Consider the following 16,624-nt stretch of genomic DNA (forward strand, 5'->3'; position numbering starts at 1 on the left):
ATTATTATTTATCCACCTCTGCTGAATGTGACAATTTCAGGTTGGATCCTACATACCGCTTGAGGTGTGTAAAAACAATACATTTAAACTGAATGAATTGCTCTATAGTGGGAAAGATCTCTAAGTACTAAAAATCCAAACCAAATACGTTCTCCATAGCCAATGTCTAAAAGTTTTTGATAAAAGTAGTAAAAGGATCAGAAAATCTACCAGTTTATCTATCAGCCTCTATGAATTTTTCAAAGGTGTCTATAAGTAAAGTAAGTCCTATGTGTCATCCTGTTACCCCAACCAACAAGGTAAAACATAATACTAGCCAAGTTACCTAAAAATACTCACAGATTCCACAGAGGATGTCGGTATGAGGTAAGGATCATCCTGAAATGCATAAGGTGCAGCTGTGGTATCCTGTGGAGAAGACACAGAGGTCTCTTTAGCCAGGCTTTTATTAAGAGGACCTTGTGGAAGTTTTAACTGCATGTATCACAGAAGCAGAAATATGTATGTTGGTACACTAACACCTACGCTGTACCCTAGGCTCTGTGAGACTTGGTTGTAGTTATGCACAATTTAAAGCAAACAATGGCTCAAATCCCCAGACTGGTTTTAACTAGGGGCTGCTATCAGCAGGGATATCACTGTTTTAAATGCAAAGTCAAGAGCCTCTGAATTAACCAGCCTGGGCACCAGTTTCCTGAACTAGGGTGTCCCTTCAATGCATGGCACTAACTACCCAAGAGGCTCCTTCAAATGGAGGGTAATATTTACGGGGCCCTCTCAGGAAGTGGGAACAGCAGCAGCATCTCCAGCGTCCTGTTTCCCAAGGTTCCTTTAAGTTGTTTCAGGTAGAACTCTGAACAAGATTAACTCTCTGGCACCAGCAGTCTCTCTTAGAATGGCCCCCAAATTACTTCCTCTGTTCCTCCCCTCTCCTTCACAGCCCCCTTCTCTGCACCTCTGGCAACTTCGTTTCACAGAAAAAACTCAAACCTACATCCCTAATCTCTTCTGACAGTCCCCTTGCCACCCTGAAGTATTCACCTGGACTCTCTGGGGGAGAGCTTCCCTGTGGTTCTTAATAAAAGAATGCTCTGACCTAGGGCCTGGAAGCAGTACGTTTTAGGGCTCTCACTTCCTGATACCACTTTCAAATCCTGTATTCCCTTTACATTCCTCTGAGGCTCACTTCATCTGGTTCACAGGTGATCTCTGGGTTTCACAGGTGGCGAAAGTGGTAAAGAACCTGCCTGCCAACGCAGGAGAAGTAAGAGACACGGGTTTGATCCTTGGGTTGAGAAGATCCCCTGGAGGAGGGTATGGCAATATTCTTGCCTGGGAAATTCTATGGACAGAGGAGTCTGGCGAGCTACAGTCCATAGGATCAGAGTTGGACACAACTGAAACCACTTAGCATGCATGCATCCACTCTCTACCAAGACGTGACGGGTATGAAGGACAACTCAGAGGAAGCAGTTCTAGGATGGCTTCCCTGAACCATTACTCCATGATTCCCAACCGCTGCCTGGCTCTGTCCTGTCCACCATTTTATCAAATACCTGTCTGGGCCTCTAGTTTTGGGTCACACACTCGACCTCTCTCACTAGACTTTATTATTATTTGTTTCCCACATTATCCTCCCTCAGTGATTTCCAAGCCCTTAATGGTTTCTGAGAAACTCCTCCTTGACTCTGGCCCTGTAGCTCAGATGCCTCACACCAAATCTACCCCCAACTGTACTTCTCTAACAGAGCTGCCTCCCCTCTTATTGTCTCCATTTCAGGGAAGGGTACCAAGCACGCTGCAATCCAAATCAAAGATCCTCTCCCGTTACTTCCATTCAACTAAGCTGTCATCATTTGTGGCTGACTCCAGTTTCTTAAATCCTCTACCTACTCCACAGTCCCTTTTCCCAGCCATCACTGCCTTAGTTCAGTGCCTGCCTTATTCACTCATTCAATATTTACTGAGCACCTCATATGTGCCAGGGAGCAACAAAATCCTATCCTCTACAGAACTCACAATCTAGTGGGGAATAAAATCTCCAGAAAACAAAGCAAATGAAACATATAGTAAATTTAAAGGTGATAACTGCTATGGAAAAGAAAGGGAGGGAGGACAAGCTGTCAGAGAAAATAAACATATAATTTTATATGTTATGGTCCAGGAAGACCTCAAGGAAAAGACTTAAAGAGATAAAGGCAGAAATTATGTGGCTATCTCAGAGAGATATAAACTAGGCAGAACAAATCAGATCAGATCAGATCAGATCAGTCACTCAGTCGTGTCCGACTCTTTGTGACCCCATGAATCGCAGCACGCCAGGCCTCCCTGTCCATCACCAACTCCCGGAGTTCACTGAGACTCACGTCCATCAGGTCAGTGATGCCATCCAGCCATCTCATCCTCTGTCGTCCCCTTCTCCTCTTGTCCCCAATCCCTCCCAGCATCAGAGTCTTTTCCAATGAGTCAACTCTTCGCATGAGGTGGCCAAAGTACTGGAGTTTCAGCTTTAGCATCATTCCCTCCAAAGAAATCCCAGGGCTGATCTCCTTCAGAATGGACTGGTTGGATCTCCTTGCAGTCCAAGGGACTCTTCTCCAACACCACAGTTCAAAAGCATCAATTGTTTGGTGCTCAGCCTTCTTCACAGTCCAACTCTCACATCCATACATGACCACAGGAAAAACCACAGCCTTGACTAGACGAACCTTTGTTGGCAAAGTAATGTCTCTGCTTTTGAATATGCTATCTAGGTTGGTCATAACTTTCCTTCCAAGGAGTAAGCGTCTTTTAATTTCATGGCTGCAGTCACCATCTGCAGTGATTTTGGAGCCCAGAAAAACAAAGTCTGACACCGTTTCCACTGTTTCCCCATCTATTTCCCATGAAGTGGTGGGACCAGATGCCATGATCTTCATTTTCTGAATGTTGAGCTTTAAGCCAACTTTTTCACTCTCTACTTTCACTTTCATCAAGAGGCTTTTGAGTTCCTCTTCACTTTCTGCCATAAGGGTGGTGTCATCTGCATATCTGAGGTTATTGATATTTCTCCCGGCAATCTTGATTCCAGCTTGTGTTTCTTCCAGTCCAGCTTTTCTCATGATGTACTCTGCATATAAGTTAAATAAGCAGGGTGACAATATACAGGCTTGACGAACTCCTTTTCCTATTTGGAACCAGTTTGTTGTTCCATGTCCAGTTCTAACTGTTGCTTCCTGACCTGCATACAAATTTCTCAAGAGGCAGATCAGGTGGTCTGGTATTCTCATCTCTTTTAGAATTTTCCACAGTTTATTGTGATCCACACAGTCAAAGGCTTTGGCATAGTCAATAAAGCAGAAATAGATGCTTTTCTGGAACTCTCTTGCTTTTTCGATGATCCACCGGATGTTGGCAATTTTATCTCTGGTTCCTCTGCCTTTTCTAAAACCAGCTTGAACATCAGGAAGTTCATTGTTTACATATTGCTGAAGCCTGACTTGGAGAATTTTGAGCATTACTTTACTAGCGTGTGAGATGAGTGCAATTGTGCGGTAGTTTGAGCATTCTTTGGCATTGCCTTTCTTTGGGATTGGAATGAAAACTGACCTTTTCCAGTCCTGTGGCCACTGCTGAGTTTTCCAAATTTGCTGGCATATTGAGTGCAGCACTTTCACAGCATCATCTTTCAGGATATGAAATAGCTCAACTGGAATTCCATCACCTCCACTAGCTTTGTTCGTAGTGATGCTTTCTAAGGCCCACTTCACTTCACATTCCAGGATGTCTGGCTCTAGGTCAGTGATCACACCATTGTGATTATCTGGGTTGTGAAGATCTTTTTTGTACAGTTCTTCTGTGTATTCTTGCCATGTCTTCTTAATATCTTCTGCTTCTGTTAGGTCTATATCATTTCTGTCCTTTATCAAGCTCATCTTTGCGTGAAATGTTCTTTTGGTATCTCTGATTTTCTTGAAGAGATCCCTAGTCTTTCCCATTCTGTTGTTTTCCTCTATTTCTTTGCACTGATCACTGAAGAAGGCTTTCTTATCTCTTCTTGCTATTCTTTGGAACTCTGCATTCAGATGTTTATATCTTTCCTTTCCTCCTTTGCTTTTCGCTTCTCTTCTTTTCACCGCTATTTATAAGGCCTCCCCAGACAGCCATTTTGCTTTTTTGCATTTCTTTTCTATGGGAATGGTCTTGATACCTGTCTCCTGTACAATGTCACGAACCTCATTCCATAGTTCCAAGGAGCCGTGGCTGCGTGGGCGCAGGAGGGCCTAGAGGAGCTATCCCACGTTGAAGGTCAGGAAGGGCGGCAGTGAGGAGATACCCCTTGTCCAAGGTAAGGAGCAATGGCTGCGCTTTGCTGGAGCAGCCGTGAAGAGATACCCCACACCCAAGGTAAGAGAAACCCAAGTAAGACGGTAGGTGTTGCAAGAAGGCATCAGAGGGCAAACACACTGAAACCATACTCACAGAAAACTAGTCAGTCTAATCACACTAGGACCACAGCCTTATCTAACTCAATGAAACTAAGCCATGCCCGTGGGGCCACCCAAGACGGGCGGGTCATGGTGGAGAGATTTGACAGAATGTGGTCCACTGGAGAAGGGAATGGCAAACCACTTCAGTATTCTTGCCTTGAGAACCCCATGAACAGTATGAAAAGGCAAAATGACAGGATACTGAAAGAGAAACTCCACAGGTCAGTAGGTACCCAATATGCTACTGGCGATCAGTGGAGAAATAACTCCAGAAAGAATGAAGGGATGGAGCCAAAGCAAAAAGAACACCCAGCTGTGGATGTGACTGGTGATAGAAGCAAGGTCCGATGCTGTAAAGAGCAATATTGCATAGGAACCTGGAATGTCAGGTCCATGAATCAAGGCAAATTGGAAGTGGTCAAACAAGAGATGGCAAGAGTGAATATCGACATTCTAGGAATCAGCGAACTGAAATGGACTGGAATGGGTGAATTTAACTCAGATGACCATTATATCTACTACTGCGGGCAGGAATCCCTCAGAAGAAATGGAGTGGCCATCATGGTCAACAAAAGAGTCCGAAATGCAGTATTTGGATGCAATCTCAAAAACAACAGAATGATCTCTGTTCGTTTCCAAGGCAAACCATTCAATATCACAGTAATCCAAGTCTATGCCCCAACCAGTAACGCTGAAGAAGCTGAAGTTGAACGGTTCTATGAAGACCTACAAGACCTTTTAGAACTAACACCCCAAAAAGATGTCCTTTTCATTATAGGGGACTGGAATGCAAAAGTAGGAAGTCAAGAAACACCTGGAGTAACAGGCAAATTTGGCCTTGGAATATGGAATGAAGCAGGGCAAAGACTGATAGAGTTTTGCCAAGAAAATGCACTGGTCATAACAAACACCCTCTTCCAACAACACAAGAGAAGACTCTATACATGGACATCGCCAGATGGTCAATACTGAAATCAGATTGATTATATTCTTTGCAACCAAAGATGGAGAAGCTCTATACAGTCAGCAAAAACAAGACCAGGAGCTGACTGTGGCTCAGACCATGAACTCCTTATTGCCAAATTCAGACTGAAATTGAAGAAAGTAGGGAAAACCACTAGACCATTCAGGTATGACCTAAATCAAATCCCTTATGATTATACAGAGGAAGTGAGGAAGCATTAAAGCCTCGAGGCAGACCTGTGCCTGATAAGAAACTGAGAATTAGCTAGGAGGCTGCCTGGTTAGAGCAGGGTACAAGAAAGATGGTAGGAAATGTGGTCAGAGCTGGGGTGGGGAGGAACTGCAGTTTTTGTTTCATTTGTAACAAATGAGAAGCCATTTGAGCTCTGAGTAGAAGAGTGATGTGAGTCAACCTTTTAGCAGGGTCCCTATGGCTGCTTAATGGGTTGAGAAGTCAAGAGAACAGAGACTGCTGTAATTAATCCAACATAGTAAGAGATGATGGTGGCTTGGATGACCTGGTAAGCACCATTAAGGGTAGAATGTGTGGTTCCTGAATGAATGAATAATTGTCCCCTGGATTTTAAGAGCCCAAGCCCAAATCAGACAAGTGTGCATGTAATTCTACAACTTCTTTGACTTAAATGCACCTTGGGTCAATCTCACTGAAAAACTGACAACAATCTCTGAGGTCTATTGCCCCGAGTTTACATTTCAAGTGCCTATTTATGGATATGTGAACTGAAAATCTAAGTATCTTGCTACTATGGAGATGCAGTATTTTAAAACCAATGTCAGAAACTTCCAGGATGTATTTGGCCCGTAAGTTTAACACCCACAATTGAAGAACCGTTCTGGAAATCTGTGACAACCGCCTCAAGGAGGGTGAGAACCCACAGATATATATTGTGGTTTAAAAAAAAGAGAACTTGAAAGTTCTATTTCTGAGGCATTTACTATGGTTTCAGTTTATCTATCAAGACTACAGACCCTATTCTTGAATTGTGAAGGGAGGAATTTATTCACAAATTAATCAGATAGCTGGAGCAATAATAAAATAGCCAGCATTTACTGAGCATGTCCTTTGTGCCAGGTGATGTCCTAAGCCCTTTCACGTGTACTAACTTATTTCTTATCCAAAACCTCAATGTTTGGTGCTGTAAGTAAACACCCATTTTACATATAAGGAAACAGATTATAAACCAGATGTATTTTTCTAAAGTAAGTTTGATATAACGTTCATTAATATAAGCCATTAAAAAAAAGAAAACATGTAGGAAATTTTACATGTCAAAACTAATTCCCTGACGTATCAAGAGAAAAGGTAACTTTGTGATAAAGATGAAACAGAACATTTGGCCCCAAGACCCAGATTCTTAATCACTGAATTTCTTTCAGTATGCTGGGTACACTGTTCTCAAAGTGGTTCTGTCACTTGCATTAGAGTATCACACCCAACCATTCCCTAGGAACATGTATTTCAACAAGCTCTTCAGGAGGTTAAAAATCACTGGCATAGTATAAAAACAATGAATCTGGAGGAAAAAAACCATGGCACCAAGTCAAGGTTTTAATATCCTAAGCAGCCCTGAGCTAATCACTTTAAAAGCTTTAGATTTCTCATTTGTCACATGAAGAGTCTGGACTAGATAGTGCTATGAAACTCTCTAGATCCACAATAGTTAAACTGTGAATAAAGAAGAGGTGTGAACATTAAGTTTATTATTAGCTGAATTAGATACAAAACCCTGAAATTCCTACTTACCCTGTGCACCGTGGATGCAAGTGCTTGAAGAACAGCCACTTTATCCCTAAGAATGAGAATCACAAGTTAACCCTCATCAGGGCTTCTCACACTTAAAACGTGAACAAGTGACTCTACTCTCAGAATGGACTGGCCATTAACAAAGATCATGTCTTAAGTAAAGCCAGTTCTGATCTCTAGAATAATATCACTAGAATAGTAAGTTAGAAAATGAGAAAACTGTTCAGTTCTTTTTACCAAAGGTGCTTAGTACATGTTCCTACTATGCTTTGCTACCCTCCCTGGCCTGGTCTCTATAACCATCACCCCGGGCTAGCAATTTCCATCCTCAGCCTCATAAAACTTTCTTAACCCTGAATCTTTGACCCTATCCATTTTCCTCTGCATTCTTACTGCAGCTTTCTGTAATATTCCTGCCTTATTATCTAAATTGGTGACTCCCAATTCAGCTATATATGGGAATAGACACATGAAAAAAAGAAAACATCTACAAAACTTTACATGTCAAAACTAATTCCCTGATGTATACAATATCTACTGGATTTTCTAAAATAGCAGTTAATGTAATTTTAGCAAGAGAAAGACATTCTTTTCTCAGTATTCCCTAACTAAATCTTTCATTAGCATATTTAAGTCTTATCAAGTGAGTATACTCAACAAATGCAAGTGAAAACACTAAGAACATTCAAATCAGTCACCAGTTTCTTAAAGGTTATTTTAAAAATTATCTCAACGAATACATTATACTGAAAAAAATATCTGGCAGAAAACAACAAAATTCTGTAAGGCAATTATCCTTCAATTAAAAAAAAAAAAACTATTCTATCTGATGTTATTTTGTGACCCCCTGCCCCCACTTAACCTCTACTGTAGGTTTAGTGGTTATATTTCCAGAACTTTAAAGGGTACTTTTACACACACACCACCATAAAACACAAAACAAAAACACATGTCATCATTCCGGGTATGTGTTCCGTAAGTTTGCACTATCCACGTTACTATGTGCAAATCCAATTAATTTCTTTAAATGTTTTATTGTATGATAACCATTTTTTAACCATCTCCTTACTATGGGCATTGGGGCCATTTCACTTTATTATTCCCAAGTTGTAAAGAGCACTCTCATCCATGTCTCTTTGGGTGTATTTGCAAGTGATCCTCCAGAATGGCTAACCAACTGGTATTGCACGTTTTAAAACTGTGGTTCTGCCAAACTTCTCTCCAGTGTGTTGTTCCAGTTGACTGCCCTATCAACAAATGTATTTTGAGTATCCATTTTCCACATCTTCTTGCCAGTGTGGTAAATTTTAACATCCATTTCTTCAATGAGTCCAGTCACCTATGCACTGATCATAATTGAGCTCCATACCCTCCCTAAAGTAACTATACAATACAGATTGACGTGCTCAGAATACTCTATCCTGTTACAGTTGTATATTAAAACTCACTATAACCCTCTACAATTTGTTAAAGTCTTCTACAGCACTTGTGATCTGGGAAATCATAGCCTTTAAAGATGCTTCATGTTTCAAATAAGGCAAGACGAACTTACAGTCTTCATAGTTTCTTTTCAATCTAAAAGCACAAATTCCTGAGCCTGGAAAGCAGAGGCTCTCTATTAGAAAACCTCTATCAATCACTTTGTCTCTAAGGGGACAGACAGTAAATATTTTAGGCTTTATGGGCCATAAGGATTCTGTTACAACTACTCAGCTCTGCCTTTGGAGCATGAAAGTAGCCGCAGATAGTAAGTTAGTAAGTGACTGAGGCTGTGTTCTAAAAAAGAAAAAAAAAAAAAAATTAACTGACACCAAAATTTGTTATGAAATAGTCTTCTTTTAAGCCTTTACTTAATGGGCTATAAATAAACAGGCCTCAATCTGTTAACTAAGGCTCTATATCAACTACCCTATTTCTCCTATTCTAAGAGCATTTTTTAGAGGCTGGTCTGCATGGTCTCCCACCACCACAGTTAGGTCATGATCACACCCCACCCTGCCTTACTGTTTTCCAGATTTGTGGGGCTTATACAGAAGAATTACCTGCAGGAACATGCATTTTAAACAAAATTCCCAGGTGATTCTGATGCCAATAAAATCATCTGACCCATTTTAAGGTACAGTTAAACTGCGTTTTCAATAAAGAAAAGTCAAAGTCACTCAGTTGTGTCCCACTCTTTAGGACTCCTTGGACTATATATGGTCCCTGGAATTCTCCAGGCCAGAATACTGGAGTGGGTAGCCTTTCCCATCTCCAGGGGATCTTCTCAATTCAGAGATAGAACCCAGGTCTCCTGCACTGTAGGTAGATTTTTTACCAGATGAGGCACCAGGGAAGCAATAAAGTATAAAATATGCACTCTAACTAGACTGTAGGCCATCTGAACACACCCTCAATACACTTCCTCTCTTGTATTCCCCGTGGGACCGTTGTCAGAAGGGAAAGAGGCACAATGAGTTGGTAAAGCGCACTGGACATGAATGCCATTCGAGAAATGCCTCGTTCGTGCTTATGTATATTCCTATTCTGATCTTGGTTCTGATTCTCAGGCCTGAGTTTTACTCACTGGGTCGTATCTGACTCTTTGTGACCCCATGGACTACAGGCTCCTCTGTCTATGGGATTTCCCAGGCAAGAATACTGGAGTGGGCTGCCATTTCCTTCTTGAGGGGATCTTCCCGACCTAGGGATAGAACCCACACCTCCTGCACTGGCAGCAGATTCTTTACCACTGAGCCACTAGGGAAGGTAAAAATGAACCTGAATATATCCATACAATAAAATACTATGTAATCACTCAAAATTAAAATCAGAGTACAGAACAGTATGTCTAACAAATCACCACTGAACTAAATGTCCACGTACAACTTATATATAAAAGGTTATACTGCAGAACTTTAAAATAATAGCTGCCATCTACTGAGATCTGATTATGTGGTAGTAACTGTTGAAATGCTCATGTAATCCTCTGAGGCAGGTGGTATATTACCTACATTCTACTATGGCAAAGAGAGATTAAGTAACTTGTCTTTGAATATGGTGATTGCTGGTAATTTTATTTCCTTTTTGCATGTTCAATTTATCCCAATCCCCTTTAGGCAATGGTCATTAATTTAACAGAGTTTTTTTTTTTTTTTAATGAGTCTGAATCTTAAGTCATACTCAAAAAAGACCTAGTTTTTTGAAAGATCTTTCAATGCATTCAGTAATATCATTACTATATGAATTTTTGTAAGTTTTAATTCTTATGTATTCAACAAATGTTGAATATGTATAAGGCAATTTGTTCAAGGATCTAGCCGGTGGGTTAAAAAAGCTAAATTTTGCAGTCTGCACCATTTACCTACTAAACACCATAAGATAATTCTTTTTTTGGGTCTCCTAACAATGTAAAACCTCCTTAAGAAAAAAAACAGAAATTATTCTAATAATGATACTCATGACTGACCATCACTACATAAATATTAACTCAAACTTAGTTCAGATAGGTCTTTTAAGTAAATCTCACTCCCCATTCACTCACTACTCTCTACCTCCAATTGCCATTCCTGTCACTGGCTTCTTACCTAACAATGTTTCTCATAAGCACTTAACCACTTTTTGAATGAATGCTGAATACTCACCAAGTTTTCTTTTTTGGAATGACTACTTCTTCAGTCCCTTAATGTGAAAAATAAAACAAAAGCAAATCAATTTCCAATACTACTACTATAAAGAACTATAATGCATTAACATAAAAATGGAATTATTTCAATACATTTTTATATACCTGCTATATCAGCTCCTTCATCCTTTGGGACAGCTGCACTTCCAGAATAAAATCTGCAATAAATAAATAAAAGCTCTAAAGCTAATACTCATTAATGAACTTTCCAGCTCACCCCCAACTATGTGCAACTGAGCCAAAATTTTCCAATTATCATGGATCAAACTGATTGGATAATTCATGTCAAGGTATGCTGAGAAGACATGGCCTCAATAACAAGTTCAAAACCATTACAAAATAAGTACAAGATACAGATATAATATGGCCTACAATTTTCAAAATCAGGCAGTCTCATTAAATCAAATCATAGGAAAAAAAGGAAAAATTTAGTAGTAGTTGAACATTTTAACAGCTGACCTGAAATATAAAGGACTTTCAACTCTGAAGATCTAAAACACTGGGGCTAAAAGAAATGATTTAATGGGCTCCTGATTATACATGGATGATGATCTAATGATCAAATGTTAATAAATAACATATTCAAAGCCATTTAAAGCAAATTATGAAACTAAGATCACCATGGTTTTTCATTTCACTTGCTTCAACACTCAGGAATGTACCAAATACCTTTGTCCTAATATAAACTTGGAACTGTTATTATTTTTTTAACCCAAAATATAGAACCACTGACCCCTGAATGAGTTTTAAAATGTTATCACGTTAAAAAAATTAAGTCAACATATCACACAGATTACATACACTATCTTGTAAGTATTTTCCTCCTAAACAGCACTGATACCCTTCAGAAAATTGTCAAGATGTGATTAAGATAGAAAATTACTTCCTTTACTGGTTTTGGTCTCCAGTGTCCTCTTAAATCAACCCCTCTGCACTACCTGGTGGAGCCGTTTTCTCTTTTGTGAGCCGAGTTTAGGGAAGGCCTTAATATAAAATGTATGCTGTAAATTACACAACTCACTTATTCCTCACTGTTTTTCCATGGCTGCTACTAGCTCCAGTCTACACATAAGGGAATTTGTCTACTATCACCTCGCAAAGGAAATGCAAACATCCAATCTAAAATTAGGTTATTTCCAACTTTCACAAGCAATTGCTGGCTTTTATACTTCCACAACGCTTTGTATTGAAAAATGACTACATAAATGATACACGTGCCAAGTTTTAACAATCACAGCGATTTCATTCAGATTGTGTTCACATCTTGTGGGCTTTCCTGTTTTTATGAACACTTGGAAAATTTCTTCCGTCAACCATCCCTACAACATCCAGTGGAACTCGTAAACGGCCTTTAATCTGGGAAAACCTGATTTCCCGCGTTCCTCCCAGGTGGGAGAAAACGCGTAGGGGCGGATAGTTTTCCTTTTTTAAAAAAACACGTGGAATGGAGTGATTAATAGCCACACTTATTAGGATGCAGAATTCCCCAAGAGAAGAATCCTAATCTTCCTGTGAGTTCTAACCCCGGCGTAGACCAGCCAAATAAGAAATCTCCACCCCTAAAAAGCGCGTTTGGAGCCCTTGCTCAAAAACGTGCCGCACCGCGTGCTGGCTTGCCGGGTCGCCCGGCCACGAGCGCGCTCATTCCACTCCACCGCATCTAGTTCCCCAGCAATAAGGGGGAAAAGGGATACAAAGAGCCAAGGTGATCCCGGTTCTTTCTCATGGGTTATCCAAGCTTCTCTCACCTGCTACTAGGGGTCCGTCCACAGGGACCTGCCCGCCGAGCCGTCAGCGGTACGCAAAGCCCACAGCTGACCCTCAGCCACCTTGCGGACGCCACGGACGCCATATTTGGCGTCTTCGCATAGTATGCTGGGAAAGTACGCCCTCCACCTTAACGCGGGAGAGGTGGGCGGGGAATGGCTCGGCTATTGGCTGAGACGGAACAAGAAGAAATCAATCATAAAATAGGTTACAAGCTCATGGTTTGAAGGACTTTGCTTCAGAAGTTAAAGGCTCAGTAGGCCTCATTTCCCTCGAAGATCTTTCCTAAAAGGTTACTTTAATTTCTTATATATGTTCGATTATTTTCAAAATAAAGGGGCGCGCGAGAGTCGTGAAATTATTTTCTCCCTCCCCCCACCTCGAGCGGAAATGATATTGTCCCTGTAAATCTTACGGCGAGTCTTTCTCGCGCGCAAGCGCAGTTTAAAATCACATGGTGGCGGACCGGAGGTGGTGTGAAAACTACAACAGTGGTGACTGGGCCGTCTCTCTGGGTGTAGGAGCTCGGAACTGACCTGGAGGATGTTGGGCTCAAAGAACATGCCCTGGCGGCGGCTGCAGGGCATTTCCTTCGGGATGTATTCGGCCGAAGAACTCAAGTAAGGAGTTGGTGGGAAGCATGCAAGAGCCTCTTGGACTCGGGGCCGTAAACTACTGTTCCCAGCAGGTCTTGCGCCCAGTTTCTCCTCAGAGTCCATTGCTGTGTAGCGCATGGCCTGCTGGGACCTATAGTTCTGGGAACGTCTTGGGCTAGTGAGCACTGACTGCCTAGAGCCCGGTGTGGCTGGTTTGCACTTGGGTAGGTTAGGGGTTCGCAGATGGAAGCGTTATCGTCCGCCAGTCTCCTCGTTAAATCAGCCTGGTTTATGGAGTTACTGTAATGTTTCTGACGTAGTTTATTAAGCGCATGATGAGTCTCCTCTTGTCTGTAAGATGATTATTCTTCAAGACTCAATTCATGGGACAACTTCTTGGTTGGACCGTCTATATTCTCTGCCTAGTTATTAATACTGAATCAAAAAGACTCTCTTAAGTCCTCCTTTTCATCGCCGTAGCGTTTGACAGAACTTTATTATTTTCAGGTTCTTCTATTTCTGTGACATGTATTGTTTCCTTCCTGACTCAGTTTATCAACCCACTAACATTTATTGATCATCCTGTTTTTGCCAGGCACTAAGCTAGGTGTTCATGAAAAGTGAAATGTTAGTCTCTCAGTCCTGTTCAACTTATTGTGACCATGTGAACTGTAGCCCACCAGGCTCTTCTGTCCATGGGATTGTCCAGGCAAGAACACTGGAGTGGGTTGCCATTCCCTTCTCCTGAGGATCTTCCTGACCCAGGGTTCAAACCCAGGTCTCTTACATTGCAGGTAGATTCTTTACCGTCTGAGCCGCATTCCTGACACATTGGTGAACGATGTCCTTGCATTCAGTGGCTTATACTTGAATTCATCTCAGGCTCTTTAGCTGATTCCTCTTTTCCTTAAATCTTGCTGTTCCTTCAGATTCTATTCTAGTCAAATAGCTTTTCTTTTCCAAAATGTCCTCCCTAGACAATTTCACCACTTTCATGATCTGTATTCTCAAATTTAAATCTCCAACCCAAATTTCTTTCACTGATTTTTCAGACTTGTTTTTTTCAGCTGCAGTTGGACATCTTATTTGAATTTTACACCGAGATCTTAAACTCATATACCAAAAACTCTTCCTATCCCTACAGGAAGGGAGAACTTGACCCTCCAAAATGGTATACCTTAATCTAGTGCAAAATGTTCACTATTTTGTGACAGGGCTGTAATTCTAGACCCATTTCTCCTGACATCTCATTTGCTTATTGGGTTCTTATTGTGTGTCATCTATATATTTCTTTGTTCTCTACCCTCCTTTTCATCACACCGTATCTCTTGTTTGAATTGTCTTTTTCTTCCATCTCCCTGCCCTTACACCACTCCAGTCCATCTTCTACCTTGCTGTTAAAATAAATGCGATGATGCTCCTATTCCCCTTAATATCCTCCAAAGGCTTTCCATTTCCCTCAGGTAAATGATACTTTTTTAGCTTAGCCTACAGGTTTACCCATGATCAGTCCAGTGATGATTTTAGGTATAACATCATCCCTTCTTTCACCCTAATAAACCACTTGCACATTCCATAAACTGCCATCAGGTTTCATCATCTGCGCCTTTCTTCAAGCTGTTTGCTCCACATGCATTATCCCCTCTGCCAGAGGGGTCTACTCCCCTGCTCTCACCCCACCACCCCTCCCTGGAGGCACCTGGAGAGCATCTCTTACACTGAAGGCGCAGCTCAACCTCCCTCATTTCTGAAATCTTTCCACACCTAGTACAGTTGTGTCATGGTTCCTTGGTTACTTTTTGTGCTTGTTTGTATTTTAGTCTCTCCACTGGCCTTTCTTTTATCCTCAACTCTTATTGACTGACTGGATGAATAACTCCTGGGCTACAACAGTATGCTGCTTCTGAAATTCAATTGTATCATCACTAGCCATAAATTGATAACTATTTCATTCAAAAGCAATAGAATTGATTTTTTTGCAAGTGAGTTGTAGAGTTTTTAGAGAACTGCATGAGTAAATTTATACCCATTACTAACATTTGATCTATTTGAGTCTAGGGTTGAGAAATTTCAGTAATTATGCCACCTTTTGTTGTGCTAGTTTCTAGTAGCTTCCTAGCTCACTTGGAGTAAAAGCCAAGTCCTTAAAATGGCCCGAAAAGGTCATTCTGGCCCCCTGGTTATTTTTCTGAACTTACCTCTGTACTCATCCTGGCCTCCTAGCTGTTCCTAGAGTGCCATAAGCACACATCTGTCTCAGGACCTTTGCACTCCCTGCTTCTTCCTCCTGTGAAAGTGACCTCCTGTGATGGCCGACTCCTTCATCTTCAGGCCTTTGTTCAAGCATAAGCTTCTCAGTATGGATTCCCTCCAACCATTGGCCCACTCTATCATCCTCCCCCTTTTCTGCTTACTTTTCTTCATAGCATTTTCTTCCATCTAATAAACTATGTGCTTACTAATTTTGGTTTTTGTCTGCCTGCTTTCAATAGGATGTAAAGCCCATGAGCGCAGGGACTCTTGTCTGTTTTCCCAGCATCTAAAAGTGTGTCTGCCACATTATTTGTTAAGTGCATGCATGGGTGGGCAGAGGAGCTATCTGTTCAGCTCTTGGTCCTCTCCATTTTTACTACAACCATTTGCGAGGGGGAGGCTCGCTATAGGAGAGGAAATTCCTGACTCTAGGAGGCAGCAAAGGTCATCCTGAAACCCACGTTTGTTAGTCTTAAACTCTGTTCTCTCTGGTGGAATTCTTGCTGGTTGCCCTTGCTCTATATCCCATTCCTGCAATAATTAGAGTAATTTTCTGCTTTTCCCCGGCTAGAGAGAGGTGCTTTGTTCCTTACCGTAGAAAGACTGAGGATGAAGACAAAAACACACATTCAGTTTTGGATGTGAGGTCTTTGTATAGTCTTTAAAAGCACAGGACACAGTTCTTCTGCCAGTTGGCACAGGTCTGTGCTAGACCCACCTGCCTACTCTTTTTCTATCATTATAGGCTCCAGGCAAGGAAAGTGAAGTACCAACTTATGGAACATGATAGAAAGAAGATCTAGTGGTAAAGGCTTTGCACCCAGACCTAATTAGTGTTTGCCTTATTCTAATTAGTTTGTGTTTGCCTGACACAGTAAATGTTTTTCTTATTTATAATTCCAGTTAAGTTTTAGAGCTCCAGGTAAAATGAGAGACGGAAATGTAGATGAATATTTCTCCAAGTCCAGTGAAGAATGATTTAGCCTAAAGGTAGTGGGAGAAAGTAGTAATAGTAGTGAGTTTAAATCATTAAAAAATTTTAAACTATGGAAACAGTATCATCAAGAAAGTGAAAAGACAGGACTCAAAGTATGTGCAAATCATATGTCTGATAGAATACATGTGTTCAGAATATATAAAGCAGTCT

The 16,624-nt window shown here is 41.1% G+C and overlaps 2 protein-coding genes across 3 annotated transcripts in view; one reads left to right on the forward strand and one right to left on the reverse strand.

The window, feature by feature from the left end:
* The window catches only part of PTCD3 (pentatricopeptide repeat domain 3), a 31,209-nt gene extending 18,451 nt beyond the window's left edge, over window positions 1-12,758 (reverse strand). Inside the window, exons 1-5 of one of the 2 annotated variants that reach the window (XM_061432654.1) lie at window positions 12,610-12,758; window positions 10,967-11,019; window positions 10,821-10,857; window positions 7,198-7,243; window positions 340-408 (exon numbers count right to left, since the gene is read on the reverse strand). In XM_061432654.1, coding sequence (XP_061288638.1) covers window positions 340-408; window positions 7,198-7,243; window positions 10,821-10,857; window positions 10,967-11,019; window positions 12,610-12,713 — 309 coding nt within the window. In that variant the 5' untranslated portion in view covers window positions 12,714-12,758. The remainder of the gene's footprint in view (window positions 1-339; window positions 409-7,197; window positions 7,244-10,820; window positions 10,858-10,966; window positions 11,020-12,609) is intronic. The other variant, XM_061432655.1, reaches the window with a different exon arrangement.
* A 97-nt stretch (window positions 12,759-12,855) lies between these two features.
* Window positions 12,856-16,624, forward strand: part of POLR1A (RNA polymerase I subunit A) — an 84,586-nt gene continuing 80,817 nt past the window's right edge. Inside the window, exon 1 of the mRNA XM_061432653.1 lies at window positions 12,856-13,248. Within this exon, the coding sequence (XP_061288637.1) occupies window positions 13,172-13,248 (77 nt within the window). The 5' untranslated portion in view covers window positions 12,856-13,171. The remainder of the gene's footprint in view (window positions 13,249-16,624) is intronic.

This window comes from Bos javanicus, chromosome 11 (assembly GCF_032452875.1).
Source record: "Bos javanicus breed banteng chromosome 11, ARS-OSU_banteng_1.0, whole genome shotgun sequence".
NCBI lineage: Eukaryota > Metazoa > Chordata > Mammalia > Artiodactyla > Bovidae > Bos > Bos javanicus.